The sequence below is a fragment of the Saccopteryx leptura genome, chromosome 6 (genome assembly GCF_036850995.1).
Source record: "Saccopteryx leptura isolate mSacLep1 chromosome 6, mSacLep1_pri_phased_curated, whole genome shotgun sequence".
NCBI lineage: Eukaryota > Metazoa > Chordata > Mammalia > Chiroptera > Emballonuridae > Saccopteryx > Saccopteryx leptura.
Window position 1 is genome coordinate 25,861,852 of NC_089508.1, and position 26,256 is coordinate 25,888,107.

At 43.0% G+C, this 26,256-nt stretch overlaps 1 protein-coding gene across 11 annotated transcripts in view; it reads right to left on the reverse strand.

The window, feature by feature from the left end:
• TTLL5 (tubulin tyrosine ligase like 5) overlaps positions 1–26,256 on the reverse strand; it is a 313,529-nt gene that overhangs the window by 248,261 nt on the left and 39,012 nt on the right. For all 11 annotated transcript variants that reach the window (XM_066341426.1, XM_066341431.1, XM_066341430.1 and 8 more), the window contains exons 7-12: positions 24,060–24,142; positions 16,606–16,675; positions 16,070–16,154; positions 3,550–3,651; positions 1,623–1,714; positions 118–225 (exon numbers count right to left, since the gene is read on the reverse strand). In XM_066341426.1, the coding sequence (XP_066197523.1) occupies positions 118–225; positions 1,623–1,714; positions 3,550–3,651; positions 16,070–16,154; positions 16,606–16,675; positions 24,060–24,142 (540 nt within the window). The remainder of the gene's footprint in view (positions 1–117; positions 226–1,622; positions 1,715–3,549; positions 3,652–16,069; positions 16,155–16,605; positions 16,676–24,059; positions 24,143–26,256) is intronic.

The following is a 26,256-nucleotide window of genomic DNA, read 5'->3' on the forward strand; positions in this document are numbered from 1 at the left end:
AAGACATAAAAATCCCCACATCCCTTCCTTCTGTAGAATCTCTGACCCTCTCTGCTCCGGGATCCCGTCCTCAAGCCCCCTTTCACACAGCGCTTTGAGCTTCTTGAGTCTCCTTACCAAAACAGCTGCTGCGATGAGGAACAAAGGTTTTACAGGCTGTAGCAATAGCTAGTTCAGCAGAGATGACGGTCTTAATGATCAGGTCTTCTACATGGGCCATCAATGCTACAAAAAACAAAAAAGGGAAGAAGAAGAAGGAAGAAACACTACAATGCATGGATTAGAAAGACTGGGTTCCAGAACACAATCTGATACAAAAGAATGTGCACCCATTCACAGTGTTTCTAGATGGCAGTCTCATGAATGAGTGCTCCAGCAGCAGGTGTATCTGTGACTAGAGCGACACAGTCGAAAGACACCACAGAATGGAAAAGGGGCCCTATCCCCCTCCCTTGTTTCCATCGCCCTTCCCTTGTGGACTGGACTGCAACAGGCCTTGAGGCAGCTGCCCCCTCTGCTCGAGGCTCAGCAATGGTGTCCATTTTTATTCCAGGCCCTGCACTCAAATCGACACTGTCCATTCTCCAACTTAAGCAACATGAATGAGAAATGAACTTAGAAAAATTTGAACTTGGGCCAATAAGGAGAAATTTTGTTATTTAAAAAGTTGGGCCTGACCTGTGGTGGCACAGTGGATAAAGCATCGACCTGGAAATGCTGAGGTCGCCGGTTCGAAACCCTGGGCTTGCCTGGTCAAGGCACATATGGGAGTTGATGCTTCCAGCTCCTCCCCCCTTCTCTCTCTGTCTCTCCTCTCTCTCTCTCTCTCTCTCTCTCTCTCTCTCTCCCCTCCCTCCCTCTCTAAAATGAAATTTTAAAAAAATAATAAAAAAATAAAAAGTTGGCAGTATTTTATGTAGCAGTTCAACATTCACGAAGGATAAATTCACTAAAAAGTAGAAGAAAGGGCCCTGGCCGGTTGGCTCAGCGGTGGAGCATCGGCCTGGCGTGCGGGGGACCTGGGTTCGATTCCCGGCCAGGGCACATAGGAGAAGCGCCCATTTGCTTCTCCACCCCCACCCCCTCCTTCCTCTCTGTCTCTCTCTTCCCCTCCTGCAGCCAGGGCTCCATTGGAGCAGGGATGGCCCGGGCGCTGGGGATGGCTCCTTGGCCTCAGCCCCGGGTGCTAGAGAGGCTCTGGTTGCGGCAGAGCGACGCCCTGGAGGGGCAGAGCATCGCCCCCTGGTAGGCAGAGCGTTGCCCCGGGTGGGCGTGCCAGGTGGATCCCGGTCGGGCGCATGCGGGAGTCTGTCTGACTGTCTCTCCCCGTTTCCAGCTTCAGAAAAATAAAAGAAAAATAAATAAATAAAAAATTAAAAAAAAAAAAAAGTAGAAGAAAGAGTTATGCCTTTCAAACTAGAAACAAGGAAAGGGATTTCAAGGGTCACGGAAAGCCTTTTCTCTATCTTGTAAAGGGCAGGAAAAACTGACACCAAAAACTGTGAGGCCGTGAGCTGTCTCAGCAATAGCATTAGAATAAGAAAAAACGACTGCTGGTGAGAGACAATGGTCAAGTTGACACAAACAAGGGAAATCAAAAAGAAAAAAGGCCTGGTACTCACCAGTTGTATCTTTGCCTTCTTGTTTCAGATACCTAAGCATAGCACTCATGCTCCATTTGTTCCCATAATCCTCCACGTCTGGGTCATCACAACTAAAACAAAGTCATAGATTAAGGTCACATAGGCTACTAGGCCTGGCGGTAGAAACAAATGTTTTTACAAATCACTTTCCTGTGCTTTTAAGTCTTTAGAAAAACATCCCCTTTTGCTGACTTCCACTTCTCGCACTTTTTCTTAATCCTTTTTGTCATAGGTCCCTTTACACCAATTTCTTCTCTCGAAATGAAAATGCATGTAGCTTGCCTTATTGGGGTGTAGGGGAGCAGGTGGCCAGTTCTTCCTTAACCAAACAATTATGCATCATGAAAGAGCAAAAGAAACGTGTGAAAGAAAGTAAACAAGTTTCAGAATGGTGACAAATACACTGACAGACTGAAAGGTTTGGAGTGAAAACCTAGCCTTTGCGGTCAGTGTCACATTAGCCCACAAAACAATTTCTGATGCCACTTTCAGACCAAAACTGAGTCTGGATGGCCAGCAAGATAACGCAATGTAGTATTTTAATGAGCTAACCAAGCAAGAACTGCCTTAGCATCGGAAGCAAGCTCCCTCCTGTCTGGTGGCAGACTCAGCTCTTTAAATATACCTCTGGGCCTATCCCTGAATGGAGAATGCACTGCAGCAACAATGAAAGTGATGAAGTACAACACCACTACAGCAGCCGAGTGGCACTCCGGGCAGACCCCCGTGACTGTGAGAAGGGTCCTGCAATCTGGAACTTGGGTTTTGTGGCTGCCCCCTCACTCCCTACCACGACCCACTGCCCACCAGCTGCCTCTTTGCTCCTCTTCTAAAGTGAAGGATATATCTTCAGCCAATTGCTAATACTGGTCACAGGATCCTCAATGAAATCTCTATCGCTCAGCCACCATGCTGTCACTTTATGCTCCCTCCCTCCCTCCCTTCTCTTTCTTTCTTTCTCTCTTCTCTCCCTCTCTTTTTTTTTTCCTTTGGACTTTCTAGGCACCTATTTTTAGTCTGAGTAAAAAGTAACTGTTTGGGTTTCTTTTTTATTTTTCCACTTTATGACAAAATTATCAGGATGAAAGAAAACAGGGTAGAAAGAATATTTCCACACAGCTGGGCTGGTACTCTCTTCCAATGAATCCTTTCCTGAGATGGCCTCATTTCTTTCTTTATTTAATTTATTCCTAGGTTTTTTCCCTCCTGATCATACAACTATTTATTTTAGAAAATACATAAAAGCTCCGAGAAGAAAACAGAAATCACACACCCATAACCCTACCCACTACGCTTAAGAACTGTTAACATCTTAGTATAATCGTTCTAGTTTTCACCCCCTTCAGCAAAAATAAACTTTAGTTTATTTATATGTTCTTTATATGTTCAAAAAAGGAATTAACTGCGTGTCGTGCCCAATAATCTGTTGTGTCTATTGACAGTGTGTTGTGATGGGTCTTCTCGTCCCTGACCTTGCGTGTACAGCCCTTTGTTACTTCGTAAGGTTAACGTTCTAGGAATGGAATTGCTGGGTCAAAGGGTACAATACTTTTAAAGCTTTTGACATATTTTGCCAAGTGCTGAAATGACCTCATTTCTTGATTTTTAAAAAGTCTGCAATGAGTATTAAGTCCCCACCCCTAAGTCAAGTGAGGGAAGACAATGAGGATGATGAACCTTGGGCAGACATACTCTGGCAGAGAAAGGCGATGCTGTAACAGGGTAAGCAATGGAGAAGCAGCAGCAGATATGCCTCCAAACTGTGTGAAATGACTCTGACAGCTGTTTGTAAGTTACATGGATACAGACATACAGCCAGCCTCCAGTGCAGCACGGTGACTGTACTTCTACAACACCCGCCTCGGAGCCTGACGTCTCCGGCTCCTGGCTCAGGCGCAGCCAGTACCTGACATAGTCTCCACTCTTCTTATTCACACTGTAGTTTGTCAGGTGCATGAACTGGTTCCGAATGTTCTTGGCTCCTTGATCATATCGCACAGTTGCAAACCTGATAGAAAGGTCACAGGTTAAAAGCCAGAAACAGGTTTCAAGGAAATAAAAGCTAGAACTCAGGATCAAGAAGATTTAATAAAAGGAGGGGGACATCATTAATAAACACTGAGTACCAACTGCCATACTAAGTGTTTCATATAGAATATCACACTTGATTCAATCCTTAAAGCAATTCTCTGAGGTAGGAAATGTAATTTTTAAAAACAGGTATCAAAACTAAAATGTGATCTAGAAAGATTAAGTAAAATCACACTGACTCCAAAACCCACGTTCTTAACCACCAGATGCTGCTTCTGTTCTACAGAACCTTAGACCGATAGGAAGAATGAAAAGTGAAAACAGAGTTATTCACAACCTGGGACATTGTGTGTAGAATGCTGAAGATGACAAGGCATTTGCGAAAGCTGGCCAAGAAACACCCAGTGAGTGAGTGCCCCATAGCGCTCGGTCCTCCGCCACTCTATGGAAAATACTAAGCAAAAAGAAGAAAAGGACCGTGTAACAACATAAAGTCTTAGAACTCATATCCAAAGAAACAACAGAACTGATGCACACAGTTCATTTAAAAACAACATGTCAGCATTCACAGCAGACAAAGCCTGAGTCGGCAGAAGGACATAAATACGAGCACAGCACGGGAGGCTGGTTCCTGATTTGGAACGAAGGAAAAGACAGAGATTAAACATGGAGCCCACTGAAAACAGGGCAGTAATCTGATATCCTGGACTCTTGTCAAAAGAAGACCAACACATGAAATCTACGTGCCTCTGAAGAAAACAACCAGGGCAAGAGAAAACTTTCCAGCCATGCTCAACATCAACAAAGGGACACTTGAGTCGAACGGTTATGGTAAATATCAACCCCTGTTTACATACCACAATAACCATATCACCCTTCACTAGCGTGGTTTTCCCAAGAGGCACATCCAAGTGTGTGAAAAAAAACCCTCCTGGAAGTCCACAAGTTTATTTTCATATGATTTACAAATTATTTACATATGCCATATGCCCACTCAGACTATGAAGTCAACACAAATTTTTACCACATTAAAGGGCAGCATTTAAAAGTTTTCCTTGTCTCTATTTCTTCTCACCACCCACCCACTATATCCACCCCTAATTCCCTGTATGAGAAATATAGAAGCCAAAGAAAGAAAAGTGTAAAAACAACAATAAAAAAAACTAATAAACCAGAATAAACGTGAAGCCAGGAAGAAGGACACGGACAAAGAGCAAATGCTGACCGGGCGTGAATGGCTAAGGGGCAGGTGTGATGAGCATTAGGTCTACACACAGAGGAAGCTCAAATTTCCTAGGAACTTCCAGTAGTCACCACCTAACTTCCAGCTGTGTCGCTCCATGGTGAGCAAACCTTGCCTGGATATACCAACCTTCCTTCTACTGATTTTCTTCAAGCCGGGGGGACACAGTCATTCTCTGAATTCTTGTAAAATGCAAAGGGGGCCCATGCTGACCCCACAGAGGCTGCCTGCCTCATCCAGACATTACCTCACAGTGACATACCTCCTGCCATCCTCTCCCCCCAAAGAACAATGATTTAGAGGGAGGGAAAAGGTTATGCTTCAGAGAAAGATTTTTCGTCTCTCCTAAATATGAGCAGCTGATCTAATCGGTCAACAACATGAAAAGATTGGCACAAGCCTGGTGGTTAACTGTCACCCACACATCCGTCACTCCTTTTTCAACAGGACTGCCTCTCTCAAAAATAAGTGCTCTTCTTCCTAATCTTCCTTTTTGCTAGGGAATTTACATTCTAAACCCCACACTAACAAGATGACTAATGTCAGAGCAGGCTTTTATAGGGCGTAAAAAGTGAGTAGAAGTAAAAATTAGAGAAATGAAACAAAAAACTGTAAGCTCAATCAAAAAGTTACCCAAGAGGACAAAAGTACTACAATCTATTTTACTTAGAGTGATGGGACCTGCAGACGACAGTGTAGAAGAAAGCTGGGTGTGTTTCCTTGTCTTTCCTCCTGACCCAGGAAGACCTATGAGTATAACTAAAACCCCTATTGCAGACCACATACATCTCTGATCATCATTTGCAATACTTCCTTCTTCTTATTGTTCTAGACCAGCGGTCCCATTAGTCTCAGATCTGACATAAGAATTAAGTTCTGATTCACCTACAATAATGTTCCTTTTTTTTTTAATTTGAGTTACTTGGCCAACTTTAAAAAAGCAGATTTTCCTTCCTGCAGCCTAGTGGCAACCAGTGCTCATGTGAGGAAGAGGTGGACAGGATGGGAAGGCAGCCCAGAGGCAGTAAATAAGGAGGTTATCTAAGCAGAGTAACCCAGATGGCCCCACGGGGGTCAAAGTCCACACAGGAGGGCATCTGAGTGGGGCAGCAATCAGGGAGAGCAGGAGACTGGCTACAGACAAGAAAATTGAGTAAATAAATTTTTTGAAGATAATGGGAGTCAGATTTTTCATTGTTGGAGAGATTTTTTAAAAAGAAAAGGAAAAAGCTAGAATGAACCCTGTAGTTCTGAAATAGAACAGGAGGTATTAGTATGAACCCCTACTTTGCAATACAGGGTGGGGCAAAAGTAGGTTTATACTTGTTTATTTGGTAAATATGACAATGATTAGTAAATAATAATATAAGAATAAGCTGTGTTTTGCATATTCACAACTATAAACCTAGCTTTGCCCCACCGTGTATACAAATACAGAGGCAGATGTGTTATGTTAACAGTTACAGCTGTAAATGTGTATGCACGTTTACACGAGTGCCCACACATACCCTATTTCCCTGGTCTGTCCTGGGACCGGAGCCCGAGCGCAGAGACATCTCTGAGCAATGCGCATTATCTAGCACCCAGATCTTCACCCCTAAATGCTATTCGCCATTAAAAGCAACCAGTGCTCCTTAAAGAAAATGACTGAGTCCAGGGCTGGGACACAGAAAGAACAAGATGAGCCTGATACATCATGTGCTCAAAGAATAAGGGGACATGTCAATAGAACAACAAAACCAATTTAAAGGGGCTCCCATTGTCCAAATCTGGAACAACTGGAGCATCAACATAAATCATGACAATAAAGAGTTATGGTCCACTAAATAAAACAGGGATCCTTGAGTCCATGTGGCTATATATAAATAAATGAATAAATTAATGAAGAGAAGCTTTTTCTTGGAGTAAAATAGCAAATAAAAGTAAAAAGAATGATGAAATTAGAAAGTCATCATTTGGCCACCATCATAGTAATAATTCACTCAGGCAAGAAGCAACAATGGATATTAAAATTATTAGGTGAAAATGAGATGAGGAATGAGATTTTACATGGTCCCAAAGTATCTCCTCAAAAGGCACTTATGAGTTACAGAGGGGAAACAAAGTAGGTTTGTGGTGGGGAAGCCTGGCAGACACATCTTAGTCATGTGGTCAAACACATCTAGTTGTCAAGTGCCATCAGATATAATGAGGACACGGCATCACTTCTGTGGCATTCTGGCCAAAAATACACAACCTGAGTCTAATCATAAGAAAATCTCAGACGAACTCAAATTGAGGGACGTTCTACAAAATGACTGGCCCGTAATCTTCAAAAATACTGAGGTCATGAAAATCAAGGAAAGACTGAGGAACCGTTCCAGCCTGAAGACTACAGAACATGACAACTAAACATAACAACATGTGATCCTGGATTGGATCCTCTTGTTAAAAAGAACATTATTAGGACAGTTGGCAAAATTTGAATGTGGTCTCCAGATGAAAGGTAAAAGGCAATTCTCAGTATTATTTTTGCAGTTTTTATATAAATTTCAAATGGTTTCAAAATTAAAAGCCTACAAACAAAGGTAAGTCTCTAGATAAAAATCTAGATTTTTCAGTCTCCCTTAAAACACACACACATACACACACCCAGGATCTGGCAATATGATCTGTCTTAATCATTTGGGCTGCTCTAATAAAATAATATAGACTGTATAGCTGATAAACAACAGAACTTTGCTCCTCACAGTTCTGGAGGCTAAGAAACCCAAGATCAAGATGCAGGCAGGGCCTGGCCTGTGGTGACGCAGTGAATAAAGTGTCAATCTGGAATGCTAAGGTCACCAGTTCGAAACCCTGGGCTTGCCTGGTCAAGGCACATATGAGAGTTGATGCTTCCTGCCTCCCCTTCTCTCTCTTTCTAAAATGAATAAAAATCTTTTTTTAAAAAAAAATGTGATAATAAGCCCTAAGCTTAATGTCCCCTCTCTCAACAAAATTTCTAAAAATAAGTAAACAAAAAATAAGATGCAGGCAGGCAAACTACCTTCCTGCTATATCCTTCCATGGTGGAAAGGGCGAGCAATCTCTCTGGGATCTCTTTTATAAAACAGCACGAATCACATTCATGAGGACTCCACCCTCATGACCTAATCACCTCTCAAAGGCCCCACCTCCTAACTCTATCACCTTGAGGAATAAGATTTAAAAATGAATTTGGGAGCCAGAAAAGACAAACATGCAGAGAAATTCAAAAATGAAGAGAAAGCTGAGACTCAAAAGTGTCACAATAGAAGAATTAGGGAAGATCACCAAGGACAAAGATGTGTCATTAGAGACCAAGGCTAAGATCATCCAAACCCTCACCTTCCCAATTACCAAGTACAAATGCACAAGCTGGAGGGTGAAAAGGGCTGCAGGTAAAAAACTGATTCATTTGGAATATGCTCTACGGGTACCTGGACTGTCAGAAAGACAATCAAGTGGGTCCTGGAGCAAATTAAGTTGGAAACATGACTAGAGGCAAAAATGGCAGAACTGAAGCTGTCCTACTTCGGACACTTCATGAGAAAGCAGGGTTCTTTGGAAAAGACAATAACGCTGGGAAAAACAGAAGGCAGCAGGAAAAGAGGAAGAGCAAAGAAGAGATGGATTGGCTTCATTAAAGAAGCCACAGGCCCTGGCCGGTTGGCTCAGCGGTAGAGCGTCGGCCTGGCGTGCGGGGGACCCGGGTTCGATTCCCGGCCAGGGCACACAGGAGAAGCGCCCATTTGCTTCTCCCCCCCTCCCTCCTCTCTGTCTCTCTCTTCCCCTCCCGCAGCTGGGGCTCCACTGGAGCAAAGATGGCCCGGGCGCTGGGGATGGCTCCTTGGCCTCTGCCCCAAGCGCTAGAGTGGCTCTGGTCGCAGCAGAGCGATGCCCCGGAGGGCAGAGCGTCGCCCCTGGTGGGCGTGCCGGGTGGATCCCGGTTGGGCACATGCGGGAGTCTGTCTGACTGTCTCTCCCCGTTTCCAGCTTCAGAAAAAAAAAAAAAAAAAAAAAAAAAAAAGAAGCCACAGACGTGGGTCTACAGGAGCTGAGTGGACCTCTACAGGGGCTGTTGAGGATAGGACAATGTGAACGTCATTCTTAAAGTTGCCAGGAGTCGGAGTCGGAGCCGGAGCCAACTCAAGGGCAGGTAACACACAAAAATTCAGACCACAGCACCACCGCACTACAATGACTTGCTGGCACTGACCAGTAATGCCCTTTAGGTGGGACATGTGATCTCCAGTTCTCCAGTTTCCACCTGGCCAACTTTCCAGTGAATGTCTTTGTGAACATTTAGGTTTGTGTCTCTTGATTTAGGCTTTCACATATCAAATTTCATCCTATTTAGGTCTGAAAGCTTCACCACAATTTGTTTATTAGAAACTGTCTAAAGGGGTCATTCTCTGTTAGGTGCCCCAGGATCAAGTTTGCAAATACTTATCCTAACACATACTGAAATTTACATGATGAAGTAAGTCTTGAACCTCCCTCTTAATAAAATCCAAATTTAGGGAAAGCTCTCGTGACAGAATTTTATAGCCTTGATCTTTAAGCAAAAAGGGGGAGAGGGACTCTACTTTCTTCGTCAAATCTGAAACTGGGTTCTATTTTGCAGCCTACTGATAAATGAAAATACTCCCCTTCTTTTTTTTTTTTTTTTACCACACTAAAGCATATAGGGATTACCTTTATTCTGACAATAAATTCTTCCATCAAAAGCTACATTTCCGGCCTGACCTGTGGTGGCGCAGTGGATAAAGCACCGACCTGGAAATGCTAAGGTCGCCAGTTCGAAACCCTGGGCTTGCCTGGTCAAGGCACATATGGGAGTTGATGCTTCTTGCTCCTCCCCCCCTTCTCTCTCTTCTCTCTCTCCCTCCCCCTCTCTCTCTCCCTTCTAAAATGAATAAATTTTAAAAAAAAGCTACATTTCCTTTTCACTTTTTAATGTTTCTCGATGAGAATCAAGACAAGGGTAATAAACTCTTGGTGAGCATTTGCGTGAAGGAAGGATTTCAATGTTGGACATACAGTAGGTACTTGATAGGCACTAACTGAAACTGCACCTGAGTCACTAATTCCAGGCTCTTTACCAATATAGAACCGACGCATGAAGGCAAGCACAGATAGTGAGATCTTTAAAACTCTCTTCCCCATTCAAAAACCATGTTGTTCTTCTAAGAGTACAAGACCATAGTCAGAGTCGCAGCTAGTCTAGATGTAGGACAGTTAACCACCCCCTCTCTGATAGTTACATATTCTAACACATATTCCCTGCAAATGTACAAAGAAAACAAGGAGGCTGGCTCTGAGGAGACCCTGATACATGAGTTATCTTTCAGCAGGTGTAGCCATTCAGAGCCAAAAAGGCCCAGAGGATGGAGAGACAGCACCTCAGGCAGCCCTGCCAGGAGCCACTGGGTTTCATCCTCGCCTGACCCAGAAAAATCTTATGGAAGAGAACAAGGGGCCCAAGAGCTCTCTGATCTGCTGTCAACCAGCTGCAGCCCGGAGACTGCCAAGTGCCGCAGTGACTCGGCAGGCAGCGCCCTACGGAGCCGTCTGGGAGGGGATTACCAGCCTGATCCCCTGTCTTTAGAGCCAGAAATGACTCAAACTTCACAAACAGCAAGGGCCTGCCAGGGAGGGTGACAATGAGCACTGGAGAGGGTTTGCTCCCCCTCGCTGGTGTCTCTCCCCCCTTCTCGCTGCTATGGCAGATTCTGGACAGTGTACAGCCTGTGAGGTAATATGAATTCCTTGGCAACCGGCAAGTACCTGAATTCTTTCAAAACCACAGGAATCCAGCAGAGAAAAGGTAAATATCCCTGCGGAGCCAGTGTTAATTAGCAAGGAAGGCTACTGAAGAAGGAGCTGGGGGTGGGGAAGAAGGGGAGGCATTACAAATGCTTTGGGGTCTTTTCTAAACTTCCACTGAGGCAGAAAGAAGGCAGTGGGTGGGGGGCTTCAGTGTCCTCTTCCTGCCCCCCGCGTGAGCGGGTCTCTCACTTCCCTGGAAGGGCACCTTCATTTCACCCGCGATGCTAGTGCTACCTATCTTTGAATTTCTGACAACACATTTGGTTTTCAACTCAATTTTGTTTTAATTTTTTTAGCGTTTTATTTTTCCTGTTTCAGTAAAAATTTGGCTATTAGCTCTGTCTCAAAAAAAAGCCCCCGTCAAATCGTTTAGACCACATATTGGATCCACCTAAAACTGTAAAATCCAGGACAAAGTCTTTCTGGATTCCCCCTCTGACAGGAAAAGAATCTACACCATTCGGGAGAGAATGCCCCCACTCTCTGGAAAGCGAGTGTCCCCTGCTGGTGCAAGGCAGCAGCACACGCACGTTCAGTCAAAAGCAGGGGGGACTCTGGAGCAAACTGCTGGACCCAAGTGCCAGAAAGACGACTTTTTTGACCACCTCAACATTTTGCCCATGTATAAGCAAATGACGAGAGTTTTCCTACTACCTATCTTAATAAACAATAAGAGCTACTGAAATTATTAATATAGAAACAAACTATTGAAGATCCTTTTCTTCAGTAGGTTTAAGAAGGTAAATAATTTACACAAAATACTTATTTCACATACTGTCTTAAGCAATGAACTTAATCTTTCTGTCACCTAAGCTTTCATTTGATGCCCAAAACAGAAAAGACGGGATAAAGCCATTCCTTTCTAAAGAAGGAAACCAATTATATTTGCTGCAGTTTTGTCTCTTCAGGAAAGATTATGGTTTTCCTTGCTGAGCCTCGAAGTATAATGACTTTGTGATCTCATCCCAAACTGATTATCTTAGTAATGTCTACATAAAACGCACGTGACCCAAGATTACTACAGGCTGCAGACCTGGAGATGCTAGAGACTCTTGTTGAATGTAATGACACAGTCGAGCAGATCCTGAGGATTAAAAAGCAGCAGACAAACGCCAAGATACACAGTGAGTTAAGACACAGGAACACAGGCACATGGAAGTTAGCGCAGAGAGCAACATGCCCTCCCAGGACTCTGGCTAACAGACTGTGTCATGTGCTCTCCTTTTGACAGGCTTTCACATTCACCTATACTTTTACATAAACGGAGACAAAGCCCTGAAAAATTCATAGTTCTTGGGGCAATTTGGCCTGAGTTTTTAGAAAAGCTATTCCCCAAATTATTCTGAGAAGAAGCATGCCTTCAAAAATATACGAGGGTGGGCAAAAGTAGCTTTACAGTTGTAATACAAATAAATAATACAAGAATACACTATTTTGTGTACTCACAACTGTAAACCAAATAATACAAGAATACACTGTTGGCCCTGGCCAGTTGGCTCAGCGGTAGAGCATCGGCCCGGCGTGCGGGGGACCCGGGTTCGATACCCTGCCAGGGCACATAGGAGAAGCGCCCATTTGCTTCTCCACATCCCCCCTCCTTCCTCTCTGTCTCTCTTTTCCCCTCCCGCAGCCAAGGCTCCATTGGAGCAAGGATGGCCCGGGTGCTGGGGATGGCTCCTTGGCCTCTGCCCCAGGCGCTAGAGTGGCTCTGGTTACAAAGCGACCCCCCCCCCCAGGGGCAGAGCATCGCCCCCTGGTGGGCAGAGCGTTGCCCCTGGTGGGCATGCCGGGTGGATCCCGGTCAGGCGCATGCGGGAGTCTGTCTGACTGTCTCTCCCCGTTTCCAGCTTCAGAAATAAAAGAAAAAAAAAAGAATACACTGTTTTGTGTAGTCACAATTGTAAATCTACTTTTGCCCACCCCTGTACACACACTAAGTTTCCACTGGAGGCAAGAGGAATTCCTCAGGTCAGAGAACTCTGACTTCTGACACAAGCAGCCAAGGCACTGGCTTTTCTGTAGTACTGTCTATTCTATAATAAACATTGGTATTGCTCTCTTTTGTGTCTGAACCATTGAGGTCTTAAAACTATGCCACATTTTAGCAACAGAGAGGGCTATTAATACTGTGGGTGAAATATCTTTGAAATAATATGCAAAACATGTTGGTATGATATATATATTTTTCTCTTCTTTTCCAAGTGAGAGGAAGGGAGATAGACTCCCAATGCGCCCTGACTGGGATCCACCAAGCAACCCCCATCCGGGCCGATGCTTTTCCTATCTGGGGCCATGCTCTCAACTGAGCTATTTTTAGCGCCTGAGGTGGAAGCTCCATGGAGCCATTCTCAGGACCCAGGTCAATGCGCTTGAACCAATCAAGCTATGGCTATGGAAGGGGAAGAGAAAGAGAAAAAAAAAAGAGAAGGGGGAAGAGTGGGGTGGAGAAGCAGATGGTCACCTCTCCTGGGTGCCCTGACTGGGAATTGAACCCGGGACATCCACACACCAGGCCGACGCTCTACCACTGAGCCATCTGGCCAGGGCCAATATATTCTTGAGAAATCGTGAGCGTCCCCTTGAGGTCTTTTCCCTATTCAGGAAGTCTACCTTGTGGCAGGACGCAATCAGTCCCGAGATGGGAACAGGAGACAAGCTGGGATGAGGACAGGTAGAGAGGAGGGGAAGAAAGCTCATGGTACACAGAGAGAAAGCTCAGATACCTCAAACTACAAAACTGAAAACCCTTAGCACATTATACACTTGAGCAGAAGTAAGGGGTATATTTTACCTTCTTTTTGTTCTAGGTAATATAGAGACTAGGCTTTTTTGGGGAGTGGGGGGCTTTTAAAACTGTACTTCAAAGCACAGGTGCATGTGGCTACAAACACTATAGAAAACTTCTTTCCTATGAATCTGATTAGAGCTAGTAGTCAGTACGTGATCAAGTGCCTGGTTCAGCCCTTTACCTAAAAACAGAAATATTTTAGAGTTCCCCTCCTCAGTTTTGAGGAAAGAATGAGAATAGGGAATATGTAAAATAGAGTCATTTAACTGAACTGCTAAAATTATTGCCATTACAAAGGTAGAGGCATGAGGAAAAACTCTATATTGTTCCAACTAGTCTGGGAAATTAAACTTGTTGAACTTTCCTGTCCTACATCCGTGCCTGCCTATACCATCTGGACAAACACCAGACTTCCAGATAACCCTGTGATCACCTCCTGAATGACTCACGTATCCAGACTTCCTGACTTCCATTATCCAGAACCCTGGATGTGACCAGCCCAACCTCCCTCTGCCAGGCCACCTGACATCTGAAAGAGAACCACCTGGACCAATCCTACCGCTAAGAATGCAGAATTGATTGTTCTCAAGAGTGTACTTTTTACTACAAAAAACCCTTCACTTTTCTTCCTTCTTTGGAACACTTCTGGATTACTGCCTAGTGGTGTTCCCAGTTTGCAAACTCTAAGACCCTTGAATAAACCTTTATCATTTACTTCTAGCCAAAGCTTCCAGACTCCTTTAAGTTCAACAGATAATTTTCAAGGAACCAGAGACTAGAACTAGGGAACCTTAGTAGCCTCCAGTGTTCTAGGGCTCAAATTCATAAATCTTAGTTAAGAATATGACAGGGCTAATAAATGCTGTCACTGCCACCTAGAGGTGAAGGGAAGAAACGGCTCAACCAGCCAGAATCTGATTAGCCCTTTCTCACTCAGATTGTAGTCACAGAATATGTCAGAAAATTTGAGTATATAAAATAATTAAAACACCATTCTAAAATAACAGTTGTCAGAGTACGGTAGTATGTGTCAAAGCACTTAAATAGGAAGGTGTCTTTTAACCATTGTATTTCCCATCTTCAAAGTACATTTTCTAAAATAAAAAAACATACAGACCAAGCCTGTCATGACTGCTCACAGATGGAAAACCACCTTCTAAACTGCTACGTTCTAGAAGGCCACTCTGCAAAAAGGAACTTCAGGGAAAGCTAGTTGTTAAAACACACACACAGCCTGACCAGGCAGTGGCGCAGTGGATAGAGCATCGGACTGGGATATGGAGGACCCAGGTTCGAGACCCTGAGGTTGCAGCTTGAGCGTGGGCTCCTCTGGTTTGAGCAAGGCTCACCAGCCTGGACCCAAGGTCGCTGGCTCAAACAAGCGGTTACTTGGTGCTGTAGCCCCACAGTCAAAGGCACATATGAGAAAGCAATCAATGAACAATTAAGGTGTAACAAGGAAAAACTAATGATTGATGCTTCTCATCTCTCTCCATTCCTGTTTGTCTGTCCCTATCTATCCCCCTCTCTGTCTCTGAAAAAATAAAATAAAATTGAAAAAAAAATTTATAAAACACACACACACACAGAATGGAGCAAAAGCAGGTTTACAGTAGTGAGTATGCAAAACACAGTATATTCTTCTGAGTTAGTAAGGCTATTATAACAATCATATAATGCATGTCTTTTTCCATACGAACTGTAAATCTACTTTTCCCACCCGTGTGTGTGTGTGTGTGTGTGTGTGTGTGTGTGTGTGTTTTAAATGTGGGAAGAACAGAAGCAAACCAGTTATATACCTATTTTAAACTATTTAAAGGGTCTATGAAAACACTGTCACCTCTAAAATTCTCTAGTTAAGAGAAACAAAACTTCAAATTATTATAACTTGAATTGAATTTTTTAAGTCACATTATCATAAAACCCCAAAAATACTACCACCGTAAAGTATATTACTTGCAGGTTAAAAAACAAAACAAAACAAAACAAAACAACCAGCTAATGTCTCCTAAACACAAAAGGGCCTGAAACAGCTCAGACTTTGAGCTCTGGAGCTGAGTCCATGAATTCAAATTCCTGTTCCACTACCAACCAGCAGGGTTATCTCAGAAAAGTGACTTCAAGTTCCCTTACCTCTCTAACCCTCAGTTTCCTCAACTGCAAAAATACATCAACTATAAGGTTATTGTGAACATTAAACACCTGGCATACAGTGGATAAATGCAGGATTTTTTTTATTCTTTATAGATCAATTCCAAAGAACCATTACAGATTATCTTAATACCCTAGGCTCATCACAGCTGCCACTGCATGAAAATACGATGTGATCCTAGGTCGCGGCTGGGAAAGGTGTGTGTTTCCGTACACGTGCTTATTCATACGTGTGTACATGCAAGTGAGACTGTACATGAAGACCATCTGAGTACACTCTCTTTTCCTGAGTCGAACTTAGCAGAAAGAAAAAGCCTGATCTTCACATACTTTTTAATGGGGCTGCTCTAATAAGCACCCTCCCTCCAAAAGGCCTCTTACCTAGCCAATCCTTCTTCATAGAGATAGATGACAAGAGGATCATAGGAAGTCACAAGCACATAGAGGCGCACATCAAACTTGAAATCTAGGAGAAAAAAATTTAGAATTCACAGGAGAAACTGAATTCACTTGTTTTCTGTTACAGAAGAAACAAGATAATGTAACAAAGAAACATAAAAGACCAGCCTTCTTCTCCCTCCCAAAATACACACTGCCCACATACCTTTTGAGGATAACTAATAAGTAAACCTTTCATATATATCTATAGTAAAACAGAATTTGTATATATGTACTATACAGTTTTCATATATATATATATATTACTGAATAGCTTATAAAACACTTTCTTTTTTACTATCTCGTTTCATCTTTAAAATAATCCCATGAGGTAGGTAAGGAACCAGCCTTAGCTCTAAGTCACAGTTAGCAAGAATTTCACATTAGCTTAATAAAGACTTACTAGCAAAAACTATGAGAATGTTACAAAATTCAGCAAGATCTAATCCAATCCAGCCAACAGCCTGATCACAACTCACCATCTATGAGCAGGGGGTTGTTAATGTAACGGGAGACCAGGATGTTCTCTTCCAGGGAAATCTGGTTTGGCTATTAAGTAAAGAGAAAGAATGAAAGGACAGAAATGCAAAGAAACCCTAATTTACAATACAAGAAGGTTCTTAATCTTCTAGAAAAGGATAACATAAAAAACTAAAACCCTAAGAAAAGTTTTCCTCTAAGCAATAACCCATATATTCAATTGGCCATATATCATACCACTTCTATAAACACTGTAGGTTTCCAATTACAATGGGGGGAAAATAAATTTATACAGCATCTCTCACATAATAAATAAAGCCTAAACAGCTTTAGAGATTTATACACATGATATTGCATAGTTACATGCCAAGAAAATAAAAGGTACTTAAAAATAAAAACTTGCATTCTCCCAATGTAAAGTATGATGCAAATTTAAAAATACTACCATTATTCTTCAATAAAGGTTTTCGTCAAGTTGCTTAGAGAATTTACAGATGTTTCCCCTGTAAAATGGGATGGCTGGTTCACTGATTCACTCATTGGTACCTGCTATGCACTGTATGTAAAGACAGAACTAGACATTTTAAAGATTTTTTCAATGCGAAGTGTTGCTTTTATAGTAAGTAATTGTGAATATTGCTGGATACTTTATAAGGCACTAGGCAATACACTGATGAAGTAAAAAAATATAATCCCTGCCTTGGAGCTTAATCCTTACTCCCACAATATTTAGGTAGACAGATGGCAAAATATAGAACTGAAAAGAACACAAAGCAGCATATCTGCAAGTGGCAGAGGTGAGGCTGCGAAGTGGAAAAGCTGACCAGTGAAGTGGGACCAGTCAGGCTTGTCCCGGAAGAGCAGGTGCAGAAGTGAGGGTTGGACGCTATCAAGCACAGGAGGGAAAGACCCCACTGGCAAAGGGATCTGAACCCCCAGCAAGGGGAGGTTAGGCTGAACATGGTGGGAAGCAGGAAATTACTGTGGTGTTTTGATTAAATAGTACAATTAAAATATTTGAAATAGAGGACAACTCTATGTGAGATTAGATTAAGATAGAAGTCAGCTGAAGTCACCACCATCCACATGGGACAAAGAACTCCAAAAGGGAAGTGGATGTAATAACTGTGATAATAATAGCTGCAGTAGCAGCAACAGAAATAACTACTAACATCTGCAGCAAAATACAAAATTTAATAAATGTATTGACTATTTGCTATGTGTTGTTCTAATTCAGTGGTTTTCAACCTTTTTACACTTGGGACTGATGAAAATAAAAGAATTATTTTGGGGACTGCTAAGGCAGAAATTACCCTAAGCATAGCACATTCAACTAAGATCATGGGTTTATAATCTTCATACAACAGCATCAGAATGGTTACTTTTGTTTTTGTTTTCGTATTTTTCTGAAATGGGGAGGCAGTCAGACAGACTCCCGCATGCGCCCGACCGGGATCCACCTGGCATGCCCACCAGGGGATGATGCTCTGCCCATCTGGGGCATTGCTCTGTTGCAACCAGGGCCATTCTAGCACCTGAGGCAGAGGCCATGGAGCTATCCTCAGCACCCGGACCAACTTTGCTCCAATGGAGCCTTGGCTGCGGGAGGGGAAGAGAGAGTCAGAGAGGAAGGACAGGGGGAGGGGTGGAGAAGCAGATGGGTGCTTCTCCTGTGTGCCCTGGCTGGGAATTGAACCCGGGACTCCTGCACGCCAGGCTGACTCTCCACCACTGAGCCAACTGGCCAGGGCCAGAATGGTTACCTCTTTTGTGGGACGGCACAAACTTCCTGGCGGACCAGTCTGTGGACCGGCGGTTGAAAAACACGGTTTTAATTTTTCACAAGTATTTGTCGTTTAATCCTCACCTAACTCCATGACATCAGGTATGTCACTACACAAATATCAGAGATGAGGAGAGTCAGAGAGGGTTAGGAACCTGCTTGAAGTCATACAGCTAACCAGGGACAGAGAGCAGCGTTTGAACCCAGGCAGTCTGCCTTAGAGGCTTGACTCTTAAGCAATATTCTCTTCCTCCAAAGTTCTGAACTAAAAACGATTGTCCCCCAAAAGTAAAAGTTTGTCTTTATAGTAATGCATTTTCTATCCCTAATTCTGCAGTTATCATAAAATAGGGATAATTTTGTGACACACAACATTTTACAACCATGACGAGCAACTCCAGAGTCAGGAGAAGGAGATTCCCCTCTCATTTCCCACTGTTGCTACCTTAGACTCAGAGCACAACTTTCACAGCCCATACATCATAAGGACACCCTGACATCAGTGCTGACTCATACTTATGGACTCAGTCACCCACACCGTTTCCTGACTCCCTTACATTTCTTGATCACTTTCTCAGTACTATCTCCATTTTGAGTCAGCTTAGTAAGAATTGATACAGTCACAGTACAAAACAGCAAGCTGCAGGCTGCACTCCAAAACTAAAACAATTGCAGCTCTCTTTCCAGTGAGGAACACCTAAAGGCTACAACAAATGTATGACCACTCAACTTTCCCCTGAACCAGAGAAGATGCTGGTAATGGTCTTCATTCCATGATGCATCTAATGTCCAGCCCACTTCCTCTCTCTTCTTACCACACTTGTCCTCTGAGTTATGCATAACATACTCTCTTACATTTTTGTCCAATGGTCTGCTCCTCTCATTTTTATCTGCATTAGGAATTAAATTGTAAGCTCAGAAAAGAATGGTTTGGGTATAGTTTTTTTTTTTTTTGTATATAATAGAAAATTTTTATATCTTCAAGCCTATTTCCTTTTTATCAATATCCAATTAACTCATTTTAAATTATTTCAATTCCAGAATCAAACTGCCCTCCCAAGTAGGCAAAAGCAAGATCCTGAATTGTTGAGAAAGTTGGGAATATACATTTTTCTAAGTGGACTTTAAGATGAAAGCTCATAGTATCTGTTGTGTCACTGTAAGGTAGAACGGTATACTGGTTGGAATGTATGCTTGGGAATCAGCTAGACCTGATTTACAATCTTGCCTCTGCCACTTACTAAGGCTTTAACAGTAATTACCCATAGGGTCCTTATGAAAACTAAATAAGATTATATTGGGGGGTGCAAAGTGGTAGGTACATATTAAATGCTCAAGAAATACTGGATGCTACTATTACTGCAAACTCAATAGTATCTATGTGGTTCTATTTACGAAGGTCCATAACTCAGGAGCACACCCAAGGCAGCAGGCCACATGCCCTTCTACTCAGAGCAGTGCACTGAGTTATAATGAAGAGCCATAAGAATTAGGAGATAGTCCTTATCCCTCAAAAGGTTTTAAGGAGTGATTGCACTGGGTGCACAGCAGGCACTCCCTAAACAGTTGTTGAACAATGAGAAAAAATAGACTGCCATAAGATAACAACATACAAACAAACAGAAACTAGAGAGCTGTAGAGATTACAGCTACAAGTATAGGAGTGACTAGAACGACCTAAACACTCTTCTGCTACTTTAAAATTTCAGAGAAATATTAATTTTGTATTTATCATGGATACTGTATGAGACAAAGAAGACTAAATCTGACTTCTATAAACAAATTCATACCCTAATAAGAAAACACCAGATCTTTCCCCTTCTTGATTTGACTATACTAAATTGGGAAAATATGGTCTTTAGTCACGGTTACTAAAGGAGCTGTATCAAACACAACTCTGTTCCTGTATGATGTAGTTCTAGAGTTAAAGAACACATTACTAATGTGTTCTACATTAGCCAGTCGGCCAAGATGCTTCCATCTGTAGGCACTCACACTTCTGTCTCCAGTATTACATAAAAGTAATGCTTTTTCTACCCTTTATCCTGTTCTCGTAATGGTAAAACTCGCTATTTGCAGATATTTTCCAAAAGGTTATGACTGTTACTGGGTATGTTTAATAAGAGGGCCACCCACTCCAGCAGGAAGACAGGGAATGATGTTTCCATTTGGCCCTCACACCTAATTCCACCCACACCGCTCCTTACCCACTCACATTATCACACCTAACTCCACCCACACCGCTCCTTACCCACTCACATTATCACACCTAACTCCACCCACACAGTTCCTTACCCACTCACATTATCACACCTAACTTCACCCACACTGTTCCTCACCCACTCACATTATCATACTAACTCCGCCCATACCGCTCCTCACCCATTCACATTATCACACCTAACTCCGCCCACACCGCTCCTCACCCACTCACATCAGTGCTGCGCACAGACCCTCTGCTGCAGCGCTCCCTCCTACTCCCCAAAATCTGAAAGGAAAGCAGGCAGCAGCCCTGGAAAGAGTTACTTCATCCAGTTGGCTAATGGGTCACATATTCCATGGGAAAGGATCCAGGTATGGAAAAGAGGGACGGTTAGGCCTTGTGTGTGCAGAGAGAGAAGAGCATTAACTATAAGGTTCTTAGGTCTCAGTAAAAGGTGATAAAATTCCAGTTTGGGAGTGAAAGAGGAATCTTTCCCATCACATCCACATGTTGCCAGCTCCCCTGGTACCCACTGGCATCCTCCCAGGCTTCTGTCTGGCACCTCCACCAAATACCTCAAAGAATCAGACTCATTCCAAAGCTTCTCTGAGGAGGAGGGGGGCCAAGGGTCCAGCCAAGTACTTTGATCTATGCAGGGGGTCCCCAGGGATTCAGCCCGGGGAGAGGTGGGAGAAAGGACAGCCTGCCAAATGCATACTCTAAAGACTTGTCACCCCCTTTACGAGACTCAGCATCCAGGGAAGAGCCAGGGCACGGGTTCTCAGCTCCACCAAGGAAAGTTTAACTTTTCTATTCTTTATGATGTTGGTTTTAAAATAACAAATCACTAAGGCAAAATAGCATTCCAAAAGAAAAGGTTCCAGATGAGCCAGGAATATATCCTATTCTTCTGGACTCATGTCTAAGAAAATCAAAAGCAAACTTGTATCACCACTGACTTTCAATAGCAATTCCATTTGGCAGCTAAAAACCCAAACCCAAACTAGCGCTGTCCGTGAGGCTCAAACAACACTGGCGCTCCTGGCATGGAGCCGGTGGAAAAACTGTTGGACAGGAGCCCTCACGCCAAGGTCAGAACAGAGACAAGGAAGGAGAGCCACGGCATCTGACAAGGGCCTTCTGCCACAAAAGACCCAGGTGGCTTCTGGAATGACTCAGGCCATGTAACAGGACGTGCTGTATCAGAATGAGATCCTACATGTCTTCAGCACAAAAGGTCTGGCCATCAGTGTTTACACTCCAGTTTTTAGTGCAGGCGAATTTAAGGATTTTCCAATGTGAAAGACCCCTCAGAATGTCAGCTTCTGCACATGCAGGAAAAGCTCAGAGCATGTGAAAAGAGAACAGGGGATTTAAGATCAAGTTCTGACCGCACACACACTATACCTACCTCCTCTTCCTCTCTTCCAGCATCTCACTGGAAGGATAAACAAGGTAATTTCTAAAAGAATAAAATGATAACAAGGCTAGAAAGCCGTTAATGGAGCCAACAACAGACCAAAAATTTAAGGAGATCCTGGAACACAGAAAGCAGATGGGATCAGGTTGAGAAAACAGAGCAGAGGAAGCCTAGCCCAGAATAGGGGAGGTGGGGGTGACCTTCCCAAGGTGGTCTCTGAGAAGTGGCAAGCTGGTGGTGAGCGAGCAGGAGCAGGAGTGGGCTGAGGAACAAGATCAGACAAGAGTTAAAACGCAGCATGTGGAACAGCAAGGCACATGGCCTTCTTTAACACCCAGAGCTTTGCCCTCTGGATGGGTGCAAGGATCTTAGTGAACTTGAGGCCATGCTGCCCCCCAACAGATGCAAAGGAGAAAAGAAAGAAAAGGCAGCACTGGCCTAAAGAGGAATCACCAACGTCTTCCTCCATCTTCGCGGTCAGCCTGTCCTATTTGGGAGAAAGGAAGGAAGACGCATGCTCCTCACTCATGTCCCCTAAGCTGCAGCCGGACAGTCACACGCTCTGCTCTGGCACTAAACTCACAATCTCCTGTCTGGAGAGAAGCTAGGGAATCAGTCCTACATAACAGAAGGGTAAACTCAGCCCAGCTGTCAATTTCAATGTCTAGTCTTTTGGCCATAAGTGTGACTCAACACATCGAAGGTCACTGAAATTGAGAAAACCCAACAGCAAGAAAATAAGATGATCCCTAAGAAAATTCAGAAAACCAAAGAGAACTGGTATCTTCAGAAAGACCAGCAGGCAAACCGCATCCATTAAACAATAACAGACTGTTAACAAGAAAGCAAATCAGAAGATAAGAGTTTCTACAAACTATAATAGCCGATACAAGAATACAGGAAATGGATAGATCTCAAACTGGTGGTCCAGTAGATAAAGACAGTGGAAAGACAGAATTTAAAATGAGAGAAAAACTGACATTAAGGAAAGACCTAGATGCCTCTAACAGGAGGTCTAGAAGGATAAACAAAAACAAAAAATAAAAGGTTAATTTCCCCTGAACTAAGGAATAAAACTAGTTTCTACATGAAAAGGACCAAATGTCCAGGAAGGAGAATTAAAAATAAGACTCAGACTGAAATACTGGTTAAATTTCAGAATTCCATGCTGTAAAGTTTCCACTGAGTTTAAATCGATAAAGCAGAGAAACTGAATCATAGTTATTGAAGAGAAAGTAAATGTTAAAAACTTTTAAAATACAAAAATAATAAAAAGTAATCAAACTTGGAGGCAGAAGGTGGAAGGGAGGGTAGGAGGTGCTATGAGTACAATAAATATCAAACTGGGAATTAACAAACACAATGCAAAGTTGAGAAAAGAAGAAACATGATTCAATTCTATTAGGTTTATGACTACTATATAAATCTACAGAGTGACTGTGGTTGGGGTTTTATTTACTCTGTATTATGTATCCCAGTTACAAACAACTTTTAATGAGGATTTTACAAAGATCAAAATACTGATGACTTTTGAAGAAATAGGGTGAGGAGGAGGCCTGGAGGGAGAGAGGGAGGGAGGGAGGAGGGAGAAAGGAAAGAAGGGAGGGAAGAAGGAGGGAGAGAGGGAAAAAGGGAGGGAAGAAGGGAGGAAAGTGCAACAAAGATGCCACAGGATCTGGGTCATTTCCTGATGACCTTGAGGGTAGGATCCCACAGTTCTGCTCACAATAAAAACTAATTGTTTATGCTGATAATAATGCATAGTGCTGATGAGTTAACGCCACAGCATGCTGAAAGCAGAAAAGGGACCTCTTTTCTGCTGACGCCAAAGGCTGCACTCTGAAACTGGATCAAGTAACTTTTCAGCCAGCGTAACTTGTCATGGGAGAAGGTTACTGCCAGTAGACAGGGCATCCCCACCTTCAGCTCACACTTCTGAATGCAGATTTCAGAAGGGAACACCTGCTCTTACTGATGAGCAACTAGGACAAAGGGTGCAACAGGGAAAAACAGAGACAAAAGAGGTTGCCATGTGCTGAATACTTACGTTGTTGATCAGGTAGACGCCCCGTCCCCTAGATGAGGCCACTGGTTTTACTATCCAAGGTCCCCGATCCTTTGAATATGAATCTGCTCAAAATATTGGGAGATAAAATGTGGGAGAGAGAAACAAAGAGAAAGAAGGGACATGAGTTTATCGACTTAAATTTCAACAATGCTTATCTACTCAGGTACCCAAAGAATTTTCCAAATTTCTAAGTAGAGGGCAGCAGCTAAAATAACCTATATTGTCAGACTAGTCTTAAAAAGTAAACAAAAACAGAGACAGAGACCAATAGAAAGAGGAAGGGTGGGTGGGAGGAAGAAAAAGGGAGAAAGACAAAAAAAAGGACAAAGGATGAGAAAGAGAGGAGACAACAAAATTATAGCAAACATATTTTTTCCACCATTTCCCCCTCTTGGATGAGAGAATAGAACGAAATAAGGCAAATATCTGGAGATTAGTCTGTTACTGTCATGAACAACCTTCATGAATCTCTTGAGATTCTCGCTTCCATTAACCAAAGGACTACAGAGCTAACATTGCAGACAAGGACTGCGTTATTGCAGAATCTCACAATATGAACACTTTGTTTCTTTTTTGACAGAGACAGAGAGAGAGAGTCAGAGAGAGGGACAAATAGGGACAGACAGGAAGGGAAGGAAAGAGATGAGAAGCATCAATTCTTCACTCCAGCATCTTAGTTGTTCACTGATTGCTCTCTCATATGTGCCTTGATGGGGTGGGGGGAGCTACAGCAGACCAAGTGACCCCTTGCTCGAGCCAGCAATCTTGGGCTCAAGCTAGTGAGCTTTGCTCAAACCAGATGAGCCCGCTGGCTCAAGCCAGCGACCTCGGGGTTTCAAACCTGGGTCCTCCACGTCCTAGTCCAATGCTCTATCCACTGTGCCACCGCCTGGTCAGGCACAATATGGACACTTTCCTTAAGCAATTTCTCTGAGCTTATAAGAAAAAAAATTATCTAAACTCAATGTGCAAGTGGAAAGGAAAAACACTAATTTACTTAAGTAAAAAGTACTCTTTCCTCTGTTCCTTTCCTGGGTTCAGGTTTACACCTGAAATACCTTCGGGTCATGGGAAGAGAAACCAAACAACAGACACTAAGGCCTGCAGATGGCTGTGCCCTCCACTTAGGGAAGGTCAAAGGACATCAGAGAAAAGTAGAACAAAGAATTCTCCCTCTGTTTTGTCTTATCAAGGCCTCCCAACAGGCACTTGACAAACCATTTCACCAGAAGGAGGAAAACAAGGTCTCCTTGTCCTCTCTCCCCCACCTCCCCCTGCTGTTTCCCTTGATGAACGTAACAGAAGTAGAAAATAAGGTGTGCCACACAGAACGTAGAACTCTGAGCAGTTTCACTTCTAGAAAGGCATCCTCTAGTTCTACTCACACGTGTGTGAAATGTACATACAAGATTATTCAATGCTGCGGGAGAGTAGCAAAAGATGTCCATCAATTAATTAAATACATTATATTGCATCTACATGAGGGACCAGCAAACTTTTTTTGTGTAGTAGTTGCTTGTTGTATGTGCTGTGACTGGGCAAGCCCAGGGTTTTGAACCGGCAACCCAAATGTTCCAGGTCGATGCTCTATCCACTGTGCCACCACAGATCAGGCCAAAATTTCCTAAACTCCATTTATTCAATACTTCTAAGTACCCAATCTGTGTCCATCAGTTTGCTAAGTGACTGATTCACGTCAATCAGCTTAACACAGTAGTGAAAAAGACAGGCTTTGCCCTCATAGAGATGAGACTAGCAGAAGAGACAGACACTGATCGAGTCATTACAGACACACTGAGTGGTGAAGAGAAAGTGCAGGTGCTACAGGAATGCCTCAGGAAATGACCAGCCCTGTCTGGAGCCAGCATCCTCTGCAGTGACAAGCAGAGGTATAAAAGTCTCACTTTCAGAAAAGAAAAAAATCTAGCTAACCGTAATTTTGCCACCTAACACTTTAAAAAATCTTACTTTGTGAACCAGACTTATCAGAAGTTTCTTCTTTTTCTGGTGCCTCGCTTTTATCAGGTTGTTGAAATTCTAAATTCCAAAGATCTGTCTTTCATTCTGGCTTTTATCCTTGATGTTTGATATTTCAGAACAAAGAGTGACTTTTTTCACAGGTTCTAAAATTGTGGGTACGATGCAAGAAAAATCAGAGGCAGAGACGAGGCACCAC